Raw genomic sequence first — 27,199 nt, 5'->3', positions numbered from 1 at the left:
GAACTTAGACAACAATGCAGACACTAAGAGAGACTTACATAGATCTAATCTACACGAGAAGTAAAAAAAAACAAGATCTCCTGAGTAAATTGGGAACATGGGGATCTTGGGGGAGGGTTGAAGGGGAAAGGGGAGAAGCAGGGAGGGGAGCAGAGAAAAATGTAGAGCTCAATAAATATCAATAAAAAATTACAAAAAAGGAAAAAATTCAAATAAAAAAACAAACTAAGATGGTGGTGCAATTGAGGAAGAAACCTAATGTCGCCCCCCCCCCCCGGCTTCCACACACCTGCCTAAAGGAGAGTGCACACACACATGTGCATGCGGGGCCAATCCCATTAGAGTCACTTAAATGTTTTCAGATTTTCTTAGTAGGAAAAGATGCCTTTATTTAATTCTGCTAATTTCTCACCATTTTCTAGACATTTTCTTAGTTCTGCTTTACATTTTAAATCTACAATCCTTTGGGGTTAATTTTTGTATAATGGTTGAGGTTTAGGCCAAGTTTATTTTTAGCTGTTGCTTCATTGCCATTTGGATACCAAATATTTATTAAACAAAAAATTGTAATACATGGACTCTCAAGACTCACCAGTTAAAAAAAATAAGCCAGACGGTGATGGTGCACACCTTAATCCCAGCACTCGGGAGGCAAAGGCAGGTGAATCCCTGTGAGTTCGAGGCCAGCCTGGTCTACAAGAGCTAGTTCCAGGACATCTAGGACTGTTACACATGGAAACTCTGTCTAAAAAAAAAAAGAAAGAAAAAAGAAAGAAAATGAAAATGGGCAAGAAACACAGACATTCACCAAAGAGGCAATACTATGGCAAAAAGCCTATGAAAGATCTTAGCATCATTAGGCACCAAGGAAATGCCAACTAAAATCACTTTGAGATAGCCACACCCCTATTAAAATAACCAAAATTTTAAAAAGCAAGAACAAAACCAAGGTAATAAGATGTCCCACCCAATCTAGGGTCTGTCTACTGGAGCATGTGAAGGGTTAATCCACAGCAGCACATGAAATGAGTGTGACGTTATACTGTAATCCCAAAATCCATGAGGGAGAGACTGAAGGATCAAGAGTTCCAGGCCAGCCTGGACTACTTGAGACCTTATGGGGAATGTGTGTGGGGAGACAACAAATCAGAAAGTATCAAATAAATGAGAAAATGAATAAACTAAGCCCCCAGACAGCCTCCAACTGGGTAGGCCTGATGTGGGAAGTCCTTCTGTATATGTATTGTTTTTATTGGTTAAGGAATAAAGAAGCTGCTTGGGCCTATGACAGGGGAGAATAGAGTTAAGCAGAAAAACTAAACTAATTGGCTAATAGACCAAGCAGTGTTGTAATAATACAATTTCTGTGTGATTATTTCGGGTTTGGGTAGCCAGGAACAAGCAAGCAGCCTCCAAGTACACAGGCCCAAAGTAACTACATCTGCCCATTTGTTGTGGTTTGAAAGAAAGAGGCTCCAGAGGGAGTGGTACTGTTAAGAGGTGTGGCCTTGCTGGAGGAAGTGTGTCACTGTGGGGGTGGGCTTTGAGGTCTCTTTCACTCAAGCTTCCCTCAGGGTGGCTATCAGTCAACTTCCTGTTGTCTACAAGATGTGGAACTCTCAGCTCCTCCAGCACAATGTCTGCTGCACGTCATCGTGATGATAACGGACTGAACCTCTGAAGCTGTAAGTGAGCACCCCAACTAAATGCTTTTCTTATAAGAGTTACTATGGCCTTCGTGTTTCTTCACAGCAATAGAAACCCTAAGAAATTGGTACCAGGGACTGGGGTACTGCTGGGATAGGCCTGACCGTGTGTTTCTTTGGGAGATTTGGACTTTGGGACTTTGGGCTATGAAAGCAGTGGAATGTTTTAAGCACTGAATAATGAGCCATCCTAGTAGGAGCTTAGGAAACAGAAGTACCAAGGGTCTCTTGCACTGTCAGGAGCACACTCAAGAGGTTTCGGAGAAGAATTTCGGTATGCTGCCTAGAGATCATTCCCATGATATTTTGATGAAGAAAGTGGCTGCCTTTTGCCCTTATTCTAAGAGTCTGACTGAGGCTAAAGTGGAAAGTTTTGGGTTAATTCTGTTGGTAGAAGAAATGTCAAAAACAGCCTAATATAGATTCTGTCATGTGATTATTAGTGTTAACTCTAATAAAGATTTATAATGAAAAGGAGCAAGCTGAGCAGGGTAAATTACAAAAAGTAAATTTTGAGGAGAAAAAGAATATCAGAATGTGGAATGAAGCTAAATTCTGTGTTCAAGGATTAAGAAATGAAATAAAGGGAGTGGTGGGAGTGGTGACCTCAGGGCAAGATCCCATCCAGGTAAGTTTCCAACTTGTGGGAAGAAACTAAACAAAAACTTAGAACCTGATATGATGGGACACACCTTTAATCCAAGCATTGAGAAAACAGAGGCTGGCAGATCTCTGGGTTTGAGGCCAGCCTGGTCTACAGGGCAAGTTTCAGGACATCCAAGCTTAGGCAGTGAAAGACAGAAAGCTGGTGAAGATATTAATGAAAGAGGGTTCATGTCCCAGTCCCAGTAAGCCACAGAACTTGGCAACTCTGGCCATGTGGTTCTGGCTTTAGAGTTAAGGATAGAAAAAAACCATGTTATTGAATTTGCCTCCTCACCTAAAGAAAGTCACTGAGGCCAGGCATGTGTCACAGGTCCCCCTGAATGGAAGACTAGTAGAGAGGTCATTGTGTGAAGCTGTGAGGTTGGAGTCTAGATTGCCTTGGAGAACCCAAGATGTTAGAGATGCCAGAGCCATGGGATAGCTGCTGAGGAGAGCTGCCAACAGGGAGTGGAGCCAGCCCAAGAGAAAGAAGTGTGTTGCAGTCAGCAAAGCTGAACTGAGTTGGAGATCTGAAGAGTGTGTTGATGTCAGACATGGAGATGCAGAGTTTGGAGTTTGCCCCGCTGGTTTTCCATCTTGCTTTGGTGCAATATTTCCTCACTGTGTTCCCTTTCTTGCGTTTTGAGATGGTAAGGTATATCCTGTTCCATTATATGTTGGAAATATGTGAATTGTTTGCTTTTTTTTTTTACAGGACAATTACAGTTAAGAGATAGTTAAGAGATTGCCATGCAATTCAGAAGAGACTTTGGACTTTGAAACAAGCTTGAGACTATTATAGACTATGGGGACTTTTGAAGTTGAACTAAATGCTTTTTTTTGTTGTTGTTGTTGAGACAGGGTTTCTCTGTAGCTTTGGAGCCTGTCCTGGAACTAGCTCTTGTAGACCAGGCAGGCCTCGAACTCACAGCGATCCGCCTGCCTCTGCCTCCTGAGTGCTAGGATTAAAGGTGTGCGCCACCACCACCAGGCTCTGAATGTGTTTTTTACATTGTGATATGGCTATAAACCTTTGGGGCCCAGAGAGTGGAGTGTGGTGGCTTCAAAGAAATTGGCCCCCAAAGAGAGTGTCCCTATGAAGAGGTATGGGCTTGTTGGAGGAAGTGTGTCACTGTGGGGGTCTCTTTTGCTCAGGGTTCCCTCTGTGTGACTGCCAGTCGACTTCATATTGCCCACAAGACTTAGGCCTCTCAGCTGCTCCAGCATCACATCTGCCTGCACGCTGCCGCTCTCCCCGGCATGATGATAACGGACTGAACCTCTGAAGCTGAAAGCGAGGCCCCCATGAAATGTTTTTCTCATAAGAGTTGCCGTAGCTACGGTGTCTCTTCACAGCAATAAAAACCCTAAGACCCCACACAATCCATTTCTAGTCTTTCCCGGCTATCTAGCCTTAGTAGTGAATGGCATTTCTTATACCACTAACTGAGGATATAACTGACTTTAATAAAACTCACCTCGAACCATAGCCAAGTTTTGAGATCACCTTAGAGAAAAAAGGAAGTGACTTCCCCCTACTTGGGCAGCCTCCCGTTCCCTTACCCAACTGCTACCACTCCGCTTCTCCTGCCCCAGGATTATCCAACACAAAGCACATGTAGGAACTTCCTCCTTATTTCTAGGGCTTATTCCCAATTTTATTTATTTGCTGCGTTTGGAGTGTGTGTGTGTGTGTGTGTGTGTGTGTGTGTGTGTGTGTCAGGGCCTGCGCACATGCGGAGGTCAGAGGACAACTTGGAGCAGTCAGTTCTTTCCACCCCGTCATCAGGCTCACTGAGCCATCCCATCAGCCTTGCTTTTTAATTTCTATTTTGCTGGACTTCCAGGCCATCCCATACATTGGTTATCAGAAGTCCCTGTAATCTTCTTTTTCCAATCCCTAATCTTGAGGTCCCAAGCAGAGGACCTGGGAGTACTCAGAGAGTTGCTATTTAAAGGATTAGGCGAAAGGACCGGAGTCAGGTAGGGGCTTTAACTGGGAGCTGTCCAGAAAGCGGGTGTAGGAAGCTGGCAGGTCACCAGCAAAAGTCACAGAGGAACCTGGGGGAGTAGTGTCAATCCGGCACCGGTTTCCGGAGGAGGACTCTGGACGGAAACAGCTGTCCAACAGGTTGGTTGGGAGGACTCCGCTGTGGCATGATTGAGTCGCCCCAGCTTTGACTTTCGGCGGGAACAGCAGTTTGTGCGAGTCCCTCGGAGGCACCGGGAGCGCTCAGGCTGCACCGCACCTAGGGAAGGGGCTCTGGAGACCTGAGAACTGCTCCGGCCTAGGGTGCATTCTCTGCTGGGCAGAAGACCGTGGTCCGGGAGCAGCGGGAGACTGATCCTACTGCAATTGCGCGTAGGAAAGAGGGGACAATCGACCCCGCGATCACAAGGGTGAGCCCGCAGGGTCGAGAGAGCTAGGAGCCGCGGCTGAAGGAAGCGGGGAAAACCGCAGAATCACAGATTGGATTTCCTGGAATTCAGGGGTGAGTTGCTTTCGATTCCCTGACTCTATTGGAGGGGCTGTCTGTCTGCAAAGATCTTTGCTGGCCTTCTGTCAAAGCAGGACGGAGCTGGAGGAACGGGGTTTGAGAAGAGGAAAAAGGTAGGGACCCCGCCCAGAGGTGCTGAGTAGGTGGGTACTCGATAGGACAATCTATTTGCAGGACAGACGATTCAGGTTTTTTGTTTTGTTTTGGGTTTTTTTTCTTTTTCCTTTTTTTTCTTTTTTGTTTTGTTTTTGTTTGTTTTTAGAGACAGGGTTTCCCTGTATAGTCCTGGCCATCCTGGAACTTACTTTGTAGACCAGGTTGGCCTTGAACTCAACAGGAATCTTCTTGCCTCAGCCTCTGAGATTAAAGGCAGGCACTACCACCACCCTCACCCCCCACCCCGAACTGGATTCCAGTCTTTAAATATGAATGCCCACTTCCTTTTCTAGGGCCCATTTCATGCAAGGATAAAGTAATCTGATGTAATGTTTGTAAAGGGATGTCTGTTTTTTAGACTGTTAATTTATTTATTAAGACAAGGTCTCACCGGGTAGCTATGGCTGCCCTGGAACTCACTGTGTGGTCCAGCTGGCCTTGAATTCATAGAGACATCTCTCTGTGCCCGCCAAGTATTGAATTTAAAGTTGTGTGTCCCCAAGCCCAGATATGTCTGATACTTTTTTAGCGGGGGATGGTCAGGCTTAGAGTAAATTGTTATTACTACTTCCAGATTTTTCCCCTTTGCTCTCATACATCCAAGGAAAAAATGTGAAGGCAATGTGTTCTGCATCTGGGAATGGCTGGGCCCTGAGATCAATGATTTTCTTTAAGAGTACCCTAACAGTCTGTAGCGATGGCTCAGATGTAAAGAGTACCCTGATGTTAACATCCATGCCTCCTGCCCAGTTCAGTGGAATCCAGTGAGCAAGGAAAACAAAGACCCGTGGATTGCCACGTACTCAGTTTCAGTTTGACTATTTGGGTTCACTTTTTTTTTTTTTTTTTTTGGTTTTTCGAGACAGGGTTTCTCTGTGGTTTTGGTTCCTGTCCTGGAACTAGCTCTTGTAGACCAGGCTGGTCTCGAACTCACAGAGATCCGCCTGCCTCTGCCTCCCAAGTGCTGGGATTAAAGGCGTGCGCCATCACCCCCGGCCCTGGGTTCACTTTTTGACTCATGTTTTAAAGGTCACACCCGGACTTTTACACTGGTGTTGGGGAGCCAAGCTCAGACCTTCAAGTTTGTTCAGCAAACACTTTATGGACTGAAAGGAAACACTCTTCGACTTCCTTGCAAAATTTAAAATCAGGAGGTCTGATGTGAAAGTCCAGATGCCTGGCTGCTCAGGTGAAACTGAGAGACCCTTTGTCCTTGCAGAGCAGCGGGTGTCAGCCTGCCGAGTAACCTCTGCGCGTGTTTAGATGGAGCTGGAGTGGTTTCCTCGACCATGAACCCAGGGGCCAGTTTGGGCCTTTTTCTCTCCAGGATTTGAAGAGAGGATGTGAATGGTTGGACTCTTCCGTGTGTCTGAAACAGAGAGCTGCCAGGGTAACGAAGCCAAGGGTGGAGAGGTCTAGGCCATTCTGAGATACAGAGCAAGAGCCTGTCTCAAAACAAAACAAAAATGGAGAAGTGAAAGATAAGCCGAAGGGCCACGTCACAGAGACTAAAAGGAAGCTTTTCAGGTTTATTTTCTAGACTTATCGTATTATTTCTTGTGTGTGAATGTTTTGGCTGTGTGTGTGTGTGTGTGTGTATGCACACATGTGCACCATGGGCATGCCTGGTGCCTGCAGAGGTCAGAAGAGGGCATTGAATTTCCTCTGAAAGGGCAGCACGTGCTCTTACCCACTGAGCCACCTCTCTGCCCCAGGAGCTTCTCTTCTCTTCTGCACCATCAGAGCCTTAGCCAAGGCTGGCCAAACACTCTACCATGGAGCTATAATCTCAGCTTTGGGTTTTTTGGAGACAGAAGGTAGCTGGGGCTGGCTGTGAACTCGTGGTCCTTCTGCTTCGGCCTCCTGGGTACTGGGATTTCAGCAGCAGCACATCTGCCTGGGAGTATACTCCTTTGCAGCACTGTTCTAAGGCAACTCACTCCACTGGTTTGGGCTGCCTGCTTGGCCCCTGAAGGTATTTCTAATACTTCCAAAGAACATAGGCTAGATAATATGACCAAAATACCCAAAAATATAATGGCTCCCACACAGCTGAAACTGCATCTTCAATCACACAGTTCATAGCAGAAATTCTGGCAACAATGGCAGCTTTCCTCCAAGCAACTATTCAGGAACCCAGGATCTTTTCCTTAGGGTACCAGTATCCCTGAAACCCTATCCTTGCAAACCTGTCTCATCCTAAAGTAGCACAGATCCCATCCACTCACGACCCATAGTTAGGTGCTAACCACAAGGCCTCTCAGAGTGGCAAGAGGTTGAGGATATAGTGCTAGCTGACCAATACTTCTCAGTTCAAGCTCTATTACAAGGGCAGAATAGATTTGACAGACAGCAAGCTCTCTCTGCCTTACGTGGTGGAGGCAGCCCCTTTCTGGTACTGAGATCATAGATACCCTTGACCCTCAATTAGCTGAGTAATAAATACACCAAGGATTGTGGGATCTCAGCCAATCTGTGGGTCTCTTCCAGGTATGGATAAATTGGGACAGATCATCACCTTAGGCCAGCTCATCTATAAAAAGTGTGAAGAAATGAAACACTGCCAGAAACAGTGCCAGCGTCTAAAGGAGCGTGTGCATGGCTTGCTACAGCCTCTCCAGAGGCTCCAGGCCCAAGGAGCAAACAATCTGCCAAAGAACATGACTGAAACCCTGGACAATTTTGAGACTGTCCTGCAGGAGGCTAGGCAGCAGATAGAAAAGTTCAGCAAGAAGTCCAACATTTGGAAGTTTGTAACTGCGGGCAATGACAAGATACTCTTCCTTGAAGTAAATGAGAGGCTGAGAGATGTCTGGGAGCAGATCATGCTGTGGCTTCAGGTTGATCAACAGAGCTCTGCTTCAAAAGCATCCTGGCTGCAAGAAGATCAAGAGGATGCAAGAGAGGATGAGTGAGTATTCCAAAGACCGGGAAAGAATAAATGGGGTTTGGGTGATGAAGTGGAGGAACAGATGGAACCAGGGAGCATCTTAACCTCACTTTGATTTGTCAAAGAAGAGGAACAATGGAGGAGTTTGAACAGTTGCATATACTTGTGACTTAGAAATCCTACTGTATGATAGAGGCTAGTGAGATCTGGGGAAGTCTTTGTGGAGGAGGGGACACATTGTTACATGCTTATGAGTCCCCTTTGCTTCTCTGTTCACTCTTTGATGTAATATACGGAATTCTAATTCATATCTTACCATCTTGGCTTCTATGGGACTCTTTTTCTTGAAGTGAAAATTGTCCAGAAAAAAGAAGTAAATAAACAAACTAAGGAAACGTGGATTGGGTACAGCATGCACGATACTGTTCTAAACCTTAGGGATAAACTCATGGAGTGTAAAGTCTGCTGATAGGAAGCTAATTTTCTCGGAAGCCCTTGAAAGTCACAAGGAAGAGTAATGATACATAAGAATTCCAAAAGAACGGACAAGACAGACATTTCTGTGTACACCTTGACTAATCCATACAGAGACGAGATTGCTCTTATGGCAGAATGTCAGGAACAAGACCTAGCTGAGCTATAATCTTTCAAGCCTCTACTTGCGGCACATCCACTAAAAATAGCCATCTATCTGGTAAAGTTCAACGTGAAGGGACAAAGGCATATGGTTCGTCCTCTATGTTGCTATGAGTGTATACAGCTACTACCTGGAAGCCAATAACTAGAGTCAATAACTCAACCTACCTGAGAGTCAGAACGGAAGCAGGAACTGAGTTAGGAGACCACATTAGAGGTTAGATGAGTTAACAATAGCTAGAGCTATAATGGCTCCCCTTGAACATCATGGAAAGCCAGGCTCTAAAGAAGTGAGGCATGGACTAGCCTGCATGTAGAGGGTAAGAGTTGAGCTTAGGCCACCAGGAGAGGAAAGATAAGGGAAACATGGAAACAAATATGACCTTCTTGGACCTTTTTTTTTTTTTTTTTTTTTTTTTTTTTTTTTTTTTTTTTTTTTTTTTTTGGTTTTTTGAGACAGGGTTTCTCTGTGGTTTTGGAGCCTGTCCTGGAACTAGCTCTTATAGACTAGGCTGATCTCGAACTCACAGAGATCCGCCTGCCTCTGCCTCCCAAGTGCTGGGATTAAAGGCGTGCACCACCACCGCCCGGTGACCTTCTTGGACTTTTGATGACCCAGTGATACGAGCCACAAACATGGTTAGCTAAACGTTAAAAGAGGTTTGTAGGAAAGGAAAGGAAACTGATACAAGATTAACTTCTTATCAGGCAAATTACAGGCTGATGGCCACAGACAGCTATTGATGTGTGCTATGAATATGTTTTATTACCATTGATTATTAAAGAAACTGTGTGCTATGAATATGTTTTATTACCATTGGTTATTAAAGAAACTGTTTCAGCCAGTGGCTTACTAGAGTAAAGCCAGACTGGAAGTTCAAACAAAGATATAGAGAGAAGGTAGGCAGAGTCAGAGAAACACCATATAGCTGCCAAAGGAGACAGATGCCAGAAAGCCAGAATCTTACCATTAGGTCACACCCTCATGGTGATTCACAGATTAATAGAAATGGGTTAATTTAAGATGTAAGGGTTAGCTAGGAATATGCATAAGCTATTGGCCAAACAGTGTTGTAATTAATATAGTTTCTGTGTGATTATTTTGGGTCTGGGTGGCCGGGAATGAACAGGCAGCCTCTGCCTACAAGCCATGATACGGCCTTTATGAGATCGCTAGGAGAGTTCCCACAATAGTATCATGAGACATAGCCTGGCCTAGCTGTGTGCCAAGGGGCATGGAGACATGAACTAGGCAGGACTATAAATGTATCCTAGAGCTACAAGGGTGGAGGGGGCTTATCAGCTCTATCTGAGAGAAAAGATACGGGGGGGTGGGGGAGGAACGGCCTGAATTCTTTGACAGAGAAAGCACAGAAGTTAGAGGGTCTATAACCCAATACTGAGAGTTGGGCAGAGAGAAAGGGAGCAAAGAGGTGAGCCATGTCGTGTCAGCTTGACACGACCTCCAGTCATCTGGGAAGAGAGACCTTCAACTGAGAAAATGCTCCATCATGTAGGCAAGTCTGTGAGGAATTTTTTTTTCACTAATGATTGATATGGGAGCACCTAACCCACTGTGGGCAGTGCCACCCCTGGGTTGGTGGTGCTGGCCGTACAAGAAAGCAAGTGGAGCAAGTCATGGAAAGCATGCCAGTCAGTAAGCTGTGCTCCTCCATGGTCTTCGCTGCAGTTCCTGCCTCTGGGTTCCTGCCTTGAGCCTTCTTGCCCTGGCTTCCCTAGATGAGAGACTGTAATAGGTAAGCTAAAGAAGTGGAAGTTACTTCTGATCACAGCATTTGTCACAGTAACAGTGCCAAGACCAGAACAAAAGCACACATGGACACACCCTTTAGATGCTCGAGCTCAGAGGAGTGACTGTCCTAATGCTCTGCTATGGGGGTGATGATCCATGCCCAGTCAAGTTGGCAGATGACATCGAAGTGGGACAAGTGAGGAGAGTCTTAAGCAAATGAGTTCTTTGTGTAATAAGAGAAACCAAGACATCTGTAATCCATTTAAATACCCACCATCAAAGAGAGAGAGAGAATCAGGGATTGGAGAGGGTGGGCGTATGGTAGTATAGAGAGGTTGGTTCAGCTAGAGGGCAGGACTGACTTCCAACCTTTCTAATCATGAGAAAATGCTGATCCACCCCTTCATGGTGGCAGGAACCATGTGGAAGCCATTAACCTGGAAGACAGGACTGACTTCCTGCTCTGCCCTTTGTGTTTCGGTATGGGTGATGCATTCACAGGGCACCACATACAAAAGATTTTTTTAAACATTTATTTATTTATTTATTATGTATACAATATTCTGTTTGTGTGCATGTCTGCAGGCCAGAAGAGGGCACCAGACCTCATTATAGATGGTTGTGAGCCACCATGTGGTTGCCGGGAATTGAACTCAGGACCTTTGGAAGAGCAGGCAATGCTCTCAACCACTGAGCCATCTCTCCAGCCCCCAAAAGATTTTTTAAAGGCCCAGAATAGCTGGGTATAGAAGTGTATGCCTTTAATCTTAGCATTTGGGAGGCAGGAGGAAATCCCTGTGAGTTCAAGACCATCCTGGTCTACATGATGAGTTTCAGGACAGCCAGAGCTACATAGTGAGATCCTCTGGGGGTGCGGGCAGGGGCGGGCAGAGAGGCCCAGCATAAGAAATTAATCTTCCCCTCATCCTTGACCTCAAGGGACCTCTTTTACATCTCAGACACACTCTGTATTATCTTTTTCCTGCTCTCTGGAGATTTACATGTATGTATTCTGATTCTTCTTCTCAATATATAATCTTGAGTATTCTTCCAAATAAATTTCCATAGGTTTCTCTAGTATTCCTTGGTATATATGGACCGGATATATTGAACATGTAAATTATAGCTAATTGTTCACTGTTATAATTTCATAAATGAGCATCGTTTTGTGTGTTTCAGAATAACTTTCGGATATAGTCCCAGTAATGGAATTACATGGGTAATCGCTGAGTTAAAGGCAATGATCAAAGAGATCCACACAGCCAGACTTCAGGGCATTTCCTATGCATTTGAAAATAAAAAAATGAGTATTAACGGTAGTATTTCCTGCCATATGATTATTTAGACTTAAAATCTGACACCTTGGTGATTTTAATTAGCATTTTTGTTTTGATGCACATATACTTTTTGTTTAGGGCTTGTATCTTTAAGCATGTGCTGCCCCTTTTCCCTGCAGAACAGAAAATCTGCGAGCTCTCTGGATGAAGGTGAGCATTGACGTGGAAGAAATCAAGGAAACTCTGAAACAGTGTAAGTTGTCACATGCTCTGTTACAGTGGATGCTCCCGAATTAGACGTTATCTGTTTGCTAGGAACTCCAGCCTACTCTGCTCCTGCCCCATTCCGTTTTCTCTGCTCACAGGTTTGGGGATATGGAGAGGGATTTTTTTTTTTTTTTTTTTTTAGCTTACTACTCTTGGGTCACATTCCATCACTAAGGGAAGTCAAGGCAGGAATTCAAATCAGGAATCTAAAGGCAGAAACTGAAGCAGACAGAAGTAATGGAGGAGTGCTGCCTACTGGCTTGCTCCTCATAGCTTGTTCAGCCTGCTTTCTTATAACACCCAAGACCACCAGGCCAGGACTGGCACTACCCGCAGTGAACTAGACCTTCCCACATCAATTGTCGATCAAGAAAATGTCCCATAGGCCAATCTGGTATGGGCATTTCCTCAACTGAGGTTCCTTCTTTCAAAATGACTAGCTTGTGTCAAGTTGGCATAAAACTAGCTGGCCCTCAGATGAAAGAACGATTTGTCCAAGTCTATCTTGATGAACCAAAGTATTACCATTACTTGCAGGAGCATGGGTGAGAAGCGGCTTATGAGAGAATGATGATCTTGGGTATTTGAATGACCTAACCCCCCCCACACACAAGTTACATGAGCAAGAATTTAGGAAGGCTGGATCGCTGGTCTCCTACAAGGGTCTCCTCTCACCCAGCAATGATTTACTATGCAAGAGACTGCTGTGAGTCCTGTACGTTTCTAGAGCTTCCTCAGTCTTGTAAGTTTCCTATGAACTTCACAAACTTCTAAGGAAGAAAATGCATCAATCTAGGAGGGAACAGTCACATAACTGACAGCAGTATAGTTGCTGAGCTTGAACTGTCTCTCTATTTGATCTGAAAAGACTGGACATAATGCCAGGTCCCTAGTGTTAAGCTGTGTGGCACCAGGAGTAAGGAAAACTCCAAGATAAAAGAGGCTGGCATTAAAACCAGAAAGACAGGCAAGATCGAAAAAGGAGGCTAGAGACATAGTTCAATAATTGAGCATTCACCAAGCACACACAAGTTCCTTGGTTCAATCACAGGCATCATAAGAAAGAAAAAAATAGATTGGAAGAGGAGGTCAGTGAAGTACACAAAACAATACTACTGGCCTCACATGTGTCTCTACACGTACCGCAGACACAGAGGACCTTCTACCCGGAGTTGAGTCCACTGGAAGCTCTAGCCAGGACCAGTTTTGGTTCATGAGGTGGAGCACCACCACCCCCGTCACATCACAAAGAGGCCACTTCCCTGACTACACTTTCAGCACACTGACTTTTTGTCTCCTTCTGTCTCAGACTCACTACAACCCACACAGAAGATCCCACAGGAAAAAATCAAGGAGATTGAGAAGGAACATCTTACCAGTTCTCCATGGACTTTACTGAAGAAAAATGAGCTCAGCACATTTTACAGAGGAGAGTATCACAGATCTCCAGTCACCATCAAAGTATTCAACAATCCCCAAGCCAGAAGCGTCAGGTTGGTAAGCTGTAGCTTATGACTCTCACGTGTATCAACATTTGTTCTCTGTAACTTCCCAAGGAGAAAGCTATATTTTCTCCATTATTAAATGGGGGAATCAGGCTCTAAAGGGCTAGATGACTTAATTTGTATTATTAAGAAACAGAGGCTACTGGACTGGACAATTGGTTCAATATAGGGCTTGTTGCTCTTACAGGGGACTCAGGTTCAGTTCTCAGCACCAACATCAGAGCTCACAAACATCTGTAACTCCAATTCCAGGGGGTCTGACACCCTCTTCTAGCCCACAGGTGCCAGGCACACAAATGGTACAGACATACATGCAGGCAAAACACTTGTGCACACAAAAGGAAAAGAAACAGACTAATGTTGAGTAACTTTCTACCTCAACTCTAGAACTTTTCCCCTTGTACTCATGGATTTATGTATCATCCAGAATTTACAGTCTTTTTTGGACATAGTGGTGTCACCCCTTAAAATCACAGCACTCGCCGGGCGGTGGTGGCGCACGCCTTTAATCCCAGTACTCGGGAGGCAGAGGCAGGCGGATCTCTGTGAGTTCGAGACCAGCCTGGTCTACAAGAGCTAGTTCCAGGACAGGCTCCAAAACCACAGAGAAACCCTGTCTCGAAACCACCCCCCCCCCCCAAAAAAAAATCAGAGCACTCACGAGGCAGACACAAGCAACTCACAGAGTTTGTTTTTCGAGAAAGAGTTTCTCTGTGTAGCCCTGGCTTTCCGGTCTCCTGAATAGACCAGGCTGGTCTAGGAATTACTGACCTCTGCCTCCTGAGTGCTGGGATTAAAGGTGTGAGCCACTGCCGCCCTGCTTTCGTTGCGACATTTTATTTTTTTATATGTACGATTGTGTAAGTACATCTGAATGAACGTGCCCATGAAGACCAGAGGCAGCAGATTCCCATAAAGCTGCAGTTACAAGTAATTGTGAGCCACCCTACATGGGTGCTGGGAACCACTCGGTCCTCTGCAAGAGTAGTACGCACTCTTAACTGAGCCATCTCTCCATCCCCTCATTATGGCATTTTCAAATACAATTTGGGCCGGCCAGTGGTGGCACGTGCCTTTAATTCCAGCACTTAGGAGGCAGAGGTCAGTAATTTCTGGACCAGCCTGGTCTATACAGGAGACAGGTCAGCCAGGGCTACACAGAGAAACTCTTTCTCGAAAAAAAAAAATCAAATACAATTTGGTTTTCCCTATCTTGACTCCCTCCTCCCCTCAGGAGCATCCCTTTCCAATTTCGTGTCACGTGACCTCTTGCCCCTTTCCTCTTCTCTCAACACCTCTGTCCACTATTTACATGCATGCACACATTAGAAGTTAGGATCTGCATGTGACAGAGAACACATGATTTTTGTCTTCCTGTATCTCCCACAGAGGTGAGTGCACACCCATGTTTAATGCTGCCGCACTCACAGTAGCTAATTGACATGCTTTTCTGTAAATTACCTCTTCATATCTTCTGCCTTCACATTTGCAACTTCTGTGGGGGTTTTTTTCTGCCTGTATTAAATGTTTATGTTATTTTATGTGCATGGACAATTTTTCTACATGTATGTCTGTGTACCGCTTGCATGCCTGGTGTCTGCAAAGGCCAGAAGGTGATACTGAATCCCCTGGAGCTGGAGTTATGGATGGTAGTGAGCCAACATGTGAATGCTGGAAATTGAACCCAGGTCTTCTGGAAGAACAACAGTCAGTGCTCTTAACCTCTGAGACATCTCTCCAGTCCCCAGCTTTATTTTTTAAGTTTATGTGATATTATGCAGGGTCTAGTTTTCGTTTTATCCACAGAGTCAGTTTTCTCTGTATTATCTACTAAATCACCCATCCTTTTCCCCGTTGATGGGCAGCACCACACTTATTGTATAAGTTTTTTTTATTATTATTATTATGTATACACTATTCTGTCTGTGTGTGTGCCTGCAGGCCAGAAGAGGGCACCAGGCCCCATTACAGATGGCTGTGAGCCACCATGTGGTTGCAGGGAATTGAACTCAGGACCTTTGGAAGAGCAGGCAATGCTCTTAACCGCTGAGCCATCTCTCCAGCACCTTGTATAAGTTTTTGTATAAACGTCAGTCTAGTTTCTATATCTCTGATCTGTCCCAAGGGTCAATTTATCTGTCTTTGCATCAGTGAATGTACTGATTGGGCCTTTGAGGTGGGGGGAGGAGTCTGTTGATATTATTACTTTTTTGTCTTGTAGCCCTGGCTGGCTACAAGATTCTCCTGTCTCTGCCTTTGGAGAACTGGGGTTGATGGCATGCAATCATGCTTGGCTTTGTTAAATTCATTCCTAAATTTCTTGCTATTTTTTACACTATTGTAAAAGAAATTATTCTCTTAATTTTGTTTTCACATTCTTCATTGCTAGCAAATTTGAAATAGTCTATTTCTATATGCTTTGGTCCTGCTCTGCCTGCCTGACAGATCTTGGACAAATGTCATTTTCTCTTGGAGCCTCACACAGTGTGAAGTAGCAGACTGGACTGAGTTAGTGGGTGCTGGGACCCTCTATAATAACTGATGCCCACATTCCCGAGGCCATGTTCAGGAAGGGATTTTTGTTTATAAATTTTCAATTAATTTCCTTATTTTTGCTAATCAATAACACACATCACGGGCTGGCGAGATGGCTCAGCGGTTAAGAGCATTGTCTGCTCTTCCGAAGGTCCTGAGTTCAATTCCCAGCAACCACATGGTGGCTCACAACCATCTGTAATGAGATCCGGTGCCCTCTTCTGGCCTGCAGGCATATATGCAGACAGAATATTGTATACTTAATAAATAAATAAATATTTAAAAAAAAAGAACATACATCACAGTTTTTTTCAGGACATTTACTAAAATAAAATATGACTAGTAATAAAAACTCAACATCTTAATTTGCTATATAAGTCACAAAAATACAGTTCTATCAAATACCAGATAATACCAAATAATAGGATTAAGAAATACTAATATTATTCTTGTGACAGATACTTGGGGAGTAATTCTGCATCTGGGAAGTTAGACTGGTAGCCAAGCCCATCAGCGATTCTGGGATCCTATGGTATCTCAAGCCCCTACTACACCATACATTCTCTGGGGACCATCAGAGTCCAGATGCTAATTTCCCCTCTCACTCTCCTAGTACAGTGAGGCACGCTTTCCACAACGAGATCACAACCATGAAGAAATTTGATTCTCCCAACGTCTTGCGTATATTTGGGATTTGCATTGATGAAACGGGTAAGGAGGCTTCCAGGATTGGTCAAGCTTTTGACTGCCTAGAAGATGCTGTCTGTGTTTTAATGTGTTACTCTTTTTTTTTTTTTGAGCTTTAAAGATAATTACAGATTGATAGGTGAGCATTTAAGAGGTTAGAAAGAGAGTTGTGCCATCTGAGTTAGGGATGGAGGTCAGCCACATGGTGGACAAACAGACATGGTGGGGAGGAAAACTTTAGAGACGGTAAGAAAAGCTCAGGTACCAGAGGAAGTGTTCCTCACCTCTGGCCAGCATCCTAAAGAAAGACAAGAGCCAGGCCTTTGAAAGGTGGGCAGGCCCCAGAGACTCAAGGTGGCACTGTGTTACATTCTAAGGGCAGCTGCTAGGGTGGCAGTGAGGGACAAAGAGACAGACTCTCTACTAGGCAGACAGACAGGAGGACCATGACTGAGAGACAGACTCCTTGGTAGGCAGACAGACAAGGAGAGGGGCCATGACTAAGTCAAAGAAGACAGACTCTGAAGATGGGCAGCTCCTTCCTCACTCTCCTGACCGGACTCGAGACCAAAGCCAAACACAGAGACTTGGCAATAGGGCACATGTGACTTCACGTCACACCTCTCCAAACGCTTCTTTACACAACAGTTGTGAGCGAGCAATCCTGTCTTTGTTTCAACCAACCCACCCCAAATTAGGAGAGGAAGACCCTTCAAAAACGTTAAAAAACCCAGCCCAGGAGAAGAGACTGGATTTTCAGACTCCCGAGTCAACTCTCTGATTTGTAGAGGAGAGGGTGTTTCTGTGTGCTTGCTCTCTCTACCTCCACCCCCCACCCGCCCTCTTTCTCTTCCTCACGCCTCATAAAAGCCATTCCTCACAGCTGACTCTGCCTGCTGTGATTTTCCCCACTGCTACCTGTCTCAAGAGTTTTCCTGCCCTTTAATTCTCTGACAGAGAAAGTAAACCCCATCAAAACCCCTCACTGGTAGCAGTGAGGTTATTACCAATGTTCACTATTTCTGTGTTTCAAGGTATAAGCTCCCATCTCCTCTGAACTAACGGAGCTGTGTCTCCCCTTCCCTATCCATTGAAAACCCAGGGGTTGCTTGTTGAGATGCTAGCCTAAGTCAAGGGTATGTTTTGTTTTCTTTCTTTTCTTTCCTTTTTTTTGTTGTTGTTGTTTATTTTTAGACAAGTTCTACTTAAGTAGTATACCTGGGACTGGCTCCGTTGACCAGGGTGGATTTGAACTCACAGAGATCTGCCTGCCTCTGCCTCCTGAGTCTGAGCGCTGGGATCAATACAAAGGCACACCACATCCAGCCCCTTAGGTTTTCAATATTTTTTTTGGATTTTTTTGTTTTTGTTTTTTTATTTTTATTTTATTTTTTGGATTTTCGAGACAGGGTTTCTCTGTAGCTTTTGGTTCCTGTCCTGATACTAGCTCTTGTAGACCAGGCTGGCCTCGAACTCACAGAGATCTACCTGCCTCTGCCTCTGCCTCCCGAGTGCTGGGATTAAAGGTGTGCGCCACCACCGCCCGGCTTTTTTTTTGGATTTTTTGAGACAGGGTTTCTCAAAAACCCTGGTAGCTTTGGAGCCTGTCCTTTAACTGGCTCTTGTAGACCAGGCTGGCCTCGAACTCACAGAGATCCACCTGCCTCTGCCTCCCGAATGCTGGGATTAAAGGTGTGTGCCATCACCACTTCCCGGCTAGCCCCTTAGTTTTTAATGTTACTTTAATTGCTTCTTATCCTTTAGCTAAAACTAAGGGTTACCATGGCTCCATTTCCTCTCGCAGCATGGAAGTCCCTGCTGTTCATTTTTGCTGTTGTTGCCTAGAGAGAGGACAGCAACATCTCCCTTCTGGAAACTACTCCATAGCCTCAGTCCAACCTAATCTGTGTGTGGAAGGGACTGACTGGTGAAGAGTTGAGACCAGAAGTCAAAAATCCCAGGTCAGAGGCTAGAAATGAAAGAGATAACTCCTGCAAGGAGAGTAAGCCCCCGCCATCTCCGAAGAGAGTTGTTACTTCAGTTTCCTTTAGACTGAAATGTTGTACTTTAAAGTCAAGTTGGTCTTAGGCTGGGGAGAAATGAGGCTTGCTTTAGGGCGAATGTATCACTACAGGAAGAAGCTGAGAAGGGACTTGTGACTATGGGAGTCCTGAGTGAGGCTGGATCTTCACCGCTGTCTGCTTCTTTTCCTCTTTTCCTAGTGAAGCCCCCTGAATTCTCCATTGTCATGGAGTACTGTGAACTTGGAACCCTGAGGGAACTGCTTGATGAAGAAAAGGACCTCCCTCTGAGTGTGCGCATCCTCTTAGTCCTGGGAGCAGCCAGAGGCTTGTACAGGTACCAGAAGGGTTAAATAGGCACCTCAAAGAACTGGAGGAGTCAGGCTGGAGAGATGGCTAAGGGCACTGCCTGCCCTTCCAAAGTTCCTGAGTTCAGTTCCCAGCAACCACATGGTGGCTCACAACCATCTGTAATGAGATCTGATGCCCTCTTCTGGCATACATGCAGACAGAATACCGAGAATACTGTATACATAATAAATAAATAAATAGATTTAAAAAAAAAGAACTGGAGGAGTCTAGCCAGGCAGTAGCGGGGTGCACCTGCAATCCCAGCACTGAAGACCGCACTACTAATGCTCTCGGAGGTGATGGGAGGAAGGGCTCCAATTTCCCTTCCTTCCACTGTTTCACTGCAAACTCTGGTGCTGGGCAGGTGCGTTTTTCTAGGTTGCCCACAGAGAGCCACCCACATGAAAGGCAGGGTACTAGCCAGCCTCATTATCCCACTAAACACTGTGTATGTCAAGATCATTAATACACCCTACCTTTGGATATCATCAGGCTACACCATTCAGAAACATCCAAACAACTGCACAAAAACATCAGCAGTTCCAGCTTCCTGGTAGCTGAAGGCTACAACGTTAAGGTGAGCACATCCTCCAAGGTCTCCTTGGGTTGGTCAGAGCTTTGCTATGGTTGCTGCCTAGAAGAGGGTATTGCAGAAAGGCCGCGCTTCTTATTTCACTCCTAGATTTTAGAACTGAGTGCACCTCTTCACCTACTTATACAGCTTTCTGGGTTCCCACTACAGAACAAACTCTGCCCTTGCCTCCCACTCGGATGAGCGAAGAACCGTTTCTCTTAGACATTTAGACACCACTTCTCCATCGCTGAATACTTACCAGGGGGTCTGCTTGTGATCAACTGGGCATTCAGATTCAGAGGATTGTCGTGGGGCCACACTTGTCATTTGAGGTGACTTACAAGGCTCCACAGGGAGCACACCTAGCTAGTGGCATCAACCCCTTCTCTCCAGTGGGGGTCCTCACATTCATCCAGGCTTTGCTCCTACCAGTGGCTAAAGAAGGAGGCTCCCATTAGGTGGGTATGGAGCCATCCAGATTTCGAAGTCTCATGACTTAAAATAGTCAATGTCTCATAACTTTATAGACATACCTTCCAAGAGCCTGCAAGGGACGAGTTAGTTCCTATGTATAATGGTTGCTACAAAGTACAGCATGCCTGTTAGGTATTTATGCCCCCCCAACCCCTACCCCAAAGCAATTTGTATACCAGCAATAATTTTTATAATTAGGTGACTAAGAAGCATAGGTTGATGGTCTACCTATATCAGTTTTTCAGGGGAACAGAGCCGATGGTTAGCTGAAAATCTACCATGACTTGTTTCATTTGCTCAGAGGAAGAAAGGGGTTTGTTAATTCATTGTCCAAAACCCTAAAATTGTAAAGGAATGTTTGTCATTCATAGATACTTTCTCCTCTCTCTCTCTCTCTCTTTCTCTCTCTCTCTCTCTGTTGTTTGTTTTGTTTTTTGAGACAAGGTTTCTCTGTAGCTTTGGTGCCTGTCTCCCAAGTGCTGGGATTAAAGGTATGCACCACCACCACCAGGCTAGGCTATATCTATCTATCTATCTATCTATCTATCTATCTATCTATCTATCTATCTATCTATCTATCTTTTTAATTTTTAATGATGGAAACAAATACAACTGAACTAAAGCTGCTGACAGAACCCTATGATCTCGCCCATCTCTTGTCATTCCTCCAACTTGACTTTGAACTCCCATCTGGCCTTAAGTTTCAGAGCTGGGTTCCAGAAAATGTCCCTGTTGGTGACCCTTTTGTCCAAGGGGATATCTGTGGAGAGCCTTGAGGGCATGAGATGATTGCAATCATAAACTTTCACCAGAGACGCAATCTGGCCTCCTGGTACTTTTCTTCTTGCCCATGACTGCTGTCACTCCATCAGAGGCAGCTGTCAATCCCAGGCACCAGAGCATGGCTATGCCAGGGAGGGGGGCCAAGGTACCGTCATCAACATTCTTTGCTATGGCAGCCTTATATCCTATCCATATTAGCATCCAGCCAGGATCAGTGCCTCTTTCCCAAGCTTTTTGAGTTTGCTCATTGTCTTAGTTAAGGTTTCTATTGCTGTGAAGAGACACTATGGGCACACCAGTGCTTACAAAGAAAAACACCTAATTAGGCGGCTTGTCGTGGTGGGACTGGCAGTGTGCAGACAGATAAGGTGGAAGTAGCTGAGAGTTCTACACCTTGCAGGCAACAGGAAATGAGCTGAGATGCTGGATGTAACTTGAGCATGTATGAGACCTCAAAGCTTGCCTCAGCGGTGACACACTTCCTCCAACAAGATCACACCTACTGCAAGAAAACCATACCTCCTAATAGGGCCACTCCTTTTGGAGGTCATTCTCTTTCAAATCACCACACCCATTTCAACAGCAACCAACAGGCTCCCAGCAGACAGGTGCACAGCTTGCTCTTCCTTCCAGCCTCGTGCAGACAGAGCCTTTCTGCCTTTCAGATGCCTTCCCCACCTAAGTGTCTTCTGTTGTTTTGTTTTGTTTTTTGGAACAGGATCTCACTATATGTAGCTCTGGCTGTCCTGGAACTTGCTATGTAGACCAGACTGATCTTGAACTTACAGAGTTCACCTATCTCTGCCTCCTGAGTGCTAGGACTAAAGGCGTGTGGAATCACACCTTCTGCCATCTGTATGTCTCAACTTTTTCTTGACCTCACCCTTAGATTTGGGTACCTGGCTGACTGTGTCAGCCTATTCTCTTTCTGCACACTGATGGTGCTAATGTCAGCTCCACGGGGAGCAAAAAACATGCGCACCCTTTAGTCATGCAGTGACATCTTTGGACATGTATGACTTCCGGGATGACAAGGATAACTCACACTTTTAATGCAAAATCCAAGCAACACCGTGCAAGGACAGACAGAACAAAGGAGTTCCTCCTGCCACTTCTGCAGCTGCTCCTGGGGAAAATCAAGCCATGATGGAGCTCTATGGCCCCTCCCTCCCCTCGCTGATTGGAGTTGGGTCTTTCACCATGAAAGCCCTAGACCTAGCAGAAGTAATAAGTACGTTCAGTCAGTAAACTTACCAAAGCATACAGGGACCTTATAGCCGTTGTTTCGGAGACTCTTCCCTACCACCCACCCCATTCTATTGAGAAGAGCTGTCCCAGAAAAGAGCTTCTCTTTGGTTGGCACAACATGATGAATTGAACCTATCATGTCAAGCATAGCCTGAAAGCACCATTGGAAATAAATCCCCTAGGGAAAAAGCCACCCCAGCTCCACCTTCTACCTCCCCATCCTGAGGCTTGCCATTTCAACACCTACCTCTAACTCATCTTTCTGTCTAGCTTGCAGGGTTTGAATTAAGTAAGACACAAACTTCCATCAGTCAGAAGACAAAACACACTAACGCAGAGAGAAACCATCCAACGGCATATACCTCCCCTGAGAGACTGAAAAATCCGTATCGTAAATATAACAGACAAGCTGAAATATATAGGTATGTGCATGTTTTTGTACAAATTCTAACTCAGGCAGAAAGGACAGTATAGTCCCCAGTGAAATCCTCTTCTGAGGACCATCTTAACTCTGTTGAACAGGGGGCCGGGGTGCAGGTCGGTGGGGAAGTACTTACTAATGTGTGTAGGTTCTAGCTTGGATCATGCAATGGGTGTGGTGGGGTGTAGTGGGGTGTGGTGGGGTGTTGCCTGGAGTCAGGCAGTAACCAGAAAATTCAGTGTTTTCTGAAATGGCTCAAGGAGCATGGGAAAAGAAATGTGTTACATGCTTAGATTTTTGGTTTCATTTTTTTTAAAGATTTTACTTATTTCTTTATTATGTATATAGTGTTGGCATCAGAGCTCATTACAGATGGTTGTGAGCCACCTGGGAATTGAACTCAGTACCCCTGGAAGAACAGGCAGTGCTCTTAACCTCTGAGCCATCTCACCAGCCCTCATTATTAATTTTTTTAAAGATTTATTTTTATTGTATGTGCACGAGTGTTGTGCCTGTGTTTATATGTACCATGTGCATATGCAGTGTCCACAGCGACCAGATCCGGAATTACAGATAGCTGTGAATTGCCATCTGGGTGCTAGGAACAGAACTCAGATCAGCAAGTGTGCTAAACCATCAGCATCTCTCCAGCGATGTATGGAAGGGTGGCGCACAGGCCATGATACGTGTATGAAGTCCAGGCAATAGCTTTTTGGGTCATTTCTCTCCTCCTACCTCTAATTGGTTTCTGGAGGTCAAATTCAAAAGAGTACAGTGCGGCGAGTTCTTTGCCCACTGAGTTGGCCACCTGACAAACCCTTGATTTTCTTTCAGCTTTGGAATTGTGCTCTGGGAGATTGTCACTGGAAAGATCCCATTCCAAGGTAAAGAACATGAAGGCTGGCCCCATTGGGGTTGTGGTTGGATCAACCTTCTTCTGAGGGAACAGAAATTCCCCCTTGGTGCTGCCATAGCCACTTGGTTAATACAGGGATTCCTTGAACCGGTTAGTAGAGTCACTAAAAGCTCTGTTGTTTCTTTGTTTATTTTCCTTTCCTTTCTTTACTTATTTTCCCCATGTTTGAAGTCCCTCGTTCTAATCCTATCAATGTCCAGAGAGAAGTACGTGAGTGAAAATGAAGCCACTCATCCTCTGTCTTCCATGGTAGGTTGTGATTCAAAGAAGATCTATGAGCTGGTAGCTGAGGGCCAGAAGCAGGAGCCAGTGGGTGAAGATTGCCCTAAGCTATTGCAGGAGATCATTGACGAGTGCAGGGCCTATGAGCCCAAACAAAGGCCCTCTGTGGATGGTAGGATTCTTATGAGGAGTGGGTGGGTGGGGGTGGTGGAAGGGTGTGGCAGGGCTGGGAGGAAAAGAGGGAGGGAAAACTGTGGTTGGTATGTAAAATAAATTTAAAATGATGAATAAAAAAAAAGAATGCAAGCCGGGCGGTGGTGGCGCACACCTTTAATCCCAGCACTCGGGAGGCAAAGGCAGGCGGATCTCTGGGAGTTCGAGGCCAGCCTGGTCTAAAAGAGCTAGTTCCGGGACAGGCACCAAAGCTACGGAGAAACCCTGTCTCAAAAAACCAAAAAAAAAAAAAAAAAAAGAAAGAAAAAGAAAAAAGAATGCAAGCCACACGTTTATTTCACAATTGTAAAAGTTGGGGGTTTTGTTGTGTTGTTGTTTTGGCTTTTTTTTTTTTTTCTTAAAGCTCCAGTAGAGAAATTCACACCCAGGGGTAATTCTGGGTGTGCCCCTTCAGGGGACATTTAACGACTTCTGAAAGCAATTTTGGTTGTTGCAATTCAGGGCAAGGGGAGGCAGGGTGTGTATTCTTGGCATCTAATGGACAGAGGTTGGGATGCTATTCATAGGACAGGGCTAAAGGTGTACCTTAGTGGTACTGTGTGTGACTAGTGGATGGGAACCCTGGGGTCACAGTCCCCAGCAGCACACACACAAAAGCTTAACATGGAGCCCTCAAGCGTATAGGACATCTCGCCACAAATAAGAATGATGTAGCCCAGTTTTCAGCAAGGCAGGGCTTCAGAGATGGAAGCAGGTTACTTTTCTCAGGCCTGTTTCTTCCTCCCTCCCTCCCTTTTACTCCTTTTTTCAGCATCCTTGGGATTATTTCTTTGACTTACTTAGACGTTTTCAAATACTTTTTTAAAATATTCATTTATTTATTATGTATACAGTGTTCTGCCTGCATGTATGCTTGGATGACAGAAGAGGGCACCAGATCTCATTACAGATGGTTGTGAGCCACCAGGTGGTTGCTGGGAATTGAACTCAGGACCTCTGGAAGAGCGGCCAGTGCTCTTAACCTCTGAGCCATTTCTCCAGCCCTAATTTAGCCTTTTTTAAGGTTTTGTTTTTGTTTTTTTTTTTGTAGACAATATCTAACTGTACAGCTCTGGTTGTCCTGGAATTCCCTATGCAGAAGACCAGGCTAGCTTTGAACTCACAGACATCCGCCTACCTCTGCCTCCCGAGTGCTGGGATTAAAGGCATGCGCCACCACCGCCCGGCTGTAATGTTCTTGAGATATCCTTATGCAACGTTATTTGATTAGCTTCTTGTTGACTTTGTCCTACTGTATGATAGCTGCTGACAATGTCCCATGTCTCCCCTGGAAACAACATATAAGATGCCGCACTACTTAATAAGCTTCCTTGGCATAAGACATAGCTTACGCAAGCACTCCCACTCCCAAACTTTGGTATCTTCTCTACTTTCTATTCTCTTTTCATCTGAACTCCTGGTCCTCTCTCTCAATACCCTGTCACCGAAGAATGACCAGGTCATTCACTTTTTCTTTTTGAGGCAGGGTCTGTTCTTGAGCCTGGGGGCTTCATTTTCTCAGCTAGCCTGGAAAGCCATCAAGCCTCAGTAATCCTTTTGTCTGTGACCCCCTTGGAGTTGGGGTTACAAATGTTTCAAGATTATAGGCACACACATGATGCTTCATTTGGGATTTAGGTTTTCATAGGTGGTGTTTTAGGGGTCTGTGTGTGCAAACAGTTTATGCACCAGCCAGACAAACAGTTTCTGTGTATTTTCTATTGTAGACATGTGTTTGTGTTTCTAGCTTGGCTGTCAGTAACTTGCTCTTGTCTCACTTTCTGTTCATTCCTTCATAGAAATCTTAGAGAGACTGTCTGCAATTAACTGAAGTTGTGTATGCAAAGCTAAACGGAAGACTCCCTGGACAAGAAACTGGAAGAGAAACAAACTGGACATTTGTCTTTCATATCTGTTAGTATCAAGTTTTGCTAGGTGCAAAACTTTTTCTTTTCTTTTTTTTAAATGTAGTCTCACCATGTAGCCCCTGTTAGCTTGGAACTTGCTATATAGAACAGACCGAGTTCAAACTGAAAGAAATCTTCTAGTTTTGCCTCCTCAATGTTGGGATTAAGGGCATGGGCCACCACACCTGGCAAAGTTCTTATTTGTTACAAATAGAAAGCAACTCCATGGGGCTGGAGAGATGGCTCAGCAGTTAGGAGTACTGGTTGTTCTCCCAGAGGACCTAGGTTCAATCCCCAGCACCCACATGGCAGTTCACAAGTCCTGTTCCAAAGAATCTGACACCGCATACAGATACACATGCAGGCAAAACACCAATGCACATAAAATAAAATAAATTATTAAGAAAAAAAAGATTAGAAAGAAGGAAAACAATTCCAGCCTAAAGTGGTGGCGCACGCCTTTTATCCAGCACTTGGGAGGCAGAGTCAGGTGGATCTCTGTTTGAGGCTAGCGGTTTACATAGCAACTTCCAGGACAACCTGGATTCCATACAGAAACCGGTTTCAAAAAACAAACAAACAACAACAACAAAAGAAAACAATTCCAGCTATAAAGAATTCCCAGTATTTCTAAAACTATATTGCTAAGATTAACTGCAGATTATTTACGAAGGTTGGTAAATGGTTTTATGTCCATGGCTCTTTTCATGATTTGAGGGATCTTATCAAGAAATGGCCTCTATTTCCCCAGCATTTGAATCTGACCCGGCTAAGGCTTGATTGTTTCAACAGCATGTGGAAGAAGGAACAGTGGACCACTTCCAAGTCTAGGCTTTAAAATATTCCCTCCCTCTCGTGAAACAGTGCCCACCCGTGCACAAGAGTGGTAGGCATTGCTGGTAGATGAGGAGCTACACAGAGTAGCAGCAAATGGTCCCATCTGAGTTCACGCTAAGCCAGCCAGTCAGCCTGGCAATTGACCCAGTTGCATGAGGAAGCCCAGTTAAGATCGAAGAGCTACCCAGCTGAGCCTACCCCACTCCCAATTTACAAAAACATGAGTTCAATAAATATATCCCTGTCTTAAGCCGCTAAGTTTTGGGGTGTTTGCTACACAACAGTAGTAATAGTGAACCCTGCACAACCCTTCCCTTTGCCCACTGAACTAAATACAAAACTTGCTGTTTGGATGTCCATGGTCTGGCCTCTGATCACGTCTGACTTTGTACATCAGCTCCCAGAGATCTCCATATTGTTGTGATCTAGGGACCAGTGATGTTGTTCAGTGATGTTGTTGTACAGAGTACTTGTACAAAGCCCTGTGTTTGATACCCAAAAAAACACTCACTTAGTGGTAGGTAAGGCAGAAAGATTAAAAGTTCAGTCATCGCCTGGTGGTGGTGGCACACACCTTTAATCCCAGCACTCAGGAGGCAGAGGCAGGCGGATCTCTGTGAGTGTGAGGCCAGCCTAGTCTACAGAGATAGTTCCAGAACAGCTAGGGCTGTTACACA

The 27,199-nt window shown here is 45.0% G+C and overlaps 1 protein-coding gene across 2 annotated transcripts; it reads left to right on the top strand.

Moving 5' to 3' along the window:
* The first annotated feature begins 4,474 nt into the window (after window positions 1–4,474).
* Mlkl (mixed lineage kinase domain like pseudokinase) lies at window positions 4,475–25,891 on the top strand. 2 transcript variants are annotated; one of them, XM_057754001.1, is made up of 11 exons: window positions 4,475–4,843; window positions 7,496–7,916; window positions 11,741–11,814; window positions 13,138–13,321; window positions 16,482–16,579; window positions 18,778–18,913; window positions 19,420–19,504; window positions 22,277–22,428; window positions 23,262–23,311; window positions 23,597–23,737; window positions 25,578–25,891. In XM_057754001.1, the coding sequence occupies exons 2-11, from the start codon at window positions 7,498–7,500 to the stop codon at window positions 25,607–25,609; spliced, it is 1,371 nt and encodes a 456-aa protein (XP_057609984.1). In that variant the 5' UTR covers window positions 4,475–4,843; window positions 7,496–7,497; the 3' UTR covers window positions 25,610–25,891. The 2 variants fall into 2 exon arrangements, with proteins under 2 accessions (XP_057609984.1, XP_057609983.1); XM_057754000.1 differs by lacking the exon at window positions 4,475–4,843 and adding an exon at window positions 4,904–4,962.
* Window positions 25,892–27,199: the final 1,308 nt, after the last annotated feature.

The sequence above is a fragment of the Chionomys nivalis genome, chromosome 21 (genome assembly GCF_950005125.1).
Source record: "Chionomys nivalis chromosome 21, mChiNiv1.1, whole genome shotgun sequence".
Classification (NCBI taxonomy): Eukaryota; Metazoa; Chordata; class Mammalia; order Rodentia; family Cricetidae; genus Chionomys; species Chionomys nivalis.
The sequence above is the reverse complement of the archived record's forward strand: the minus strand, read 5'-3'. Positions and strand labels throughout refer to the sequence as shown.

Coding starts and splice junctions, on each gene's coding strand:
- Mlkl (XM_057754001.1), top strand. CDS start 7,498: ATGGATAAATTGGGACAGATCATCACCTTAGGCCAGCTCATCTATAAA. Junction 13,322..16,481: donor CCCCAAGCCAGAAGCGTCAG/GTTGGTAAGCTG, acceptor TCACTCTCCTAG/TACAGTGAGGCACGCTTTCC. Junction 22,429..23,261: donor AGACAAGCTGAAATATATAG/GTATGTGCATGT, acceptor ATTTTCTTTCAG/CTTTGGAATTGTGCTCTGGG.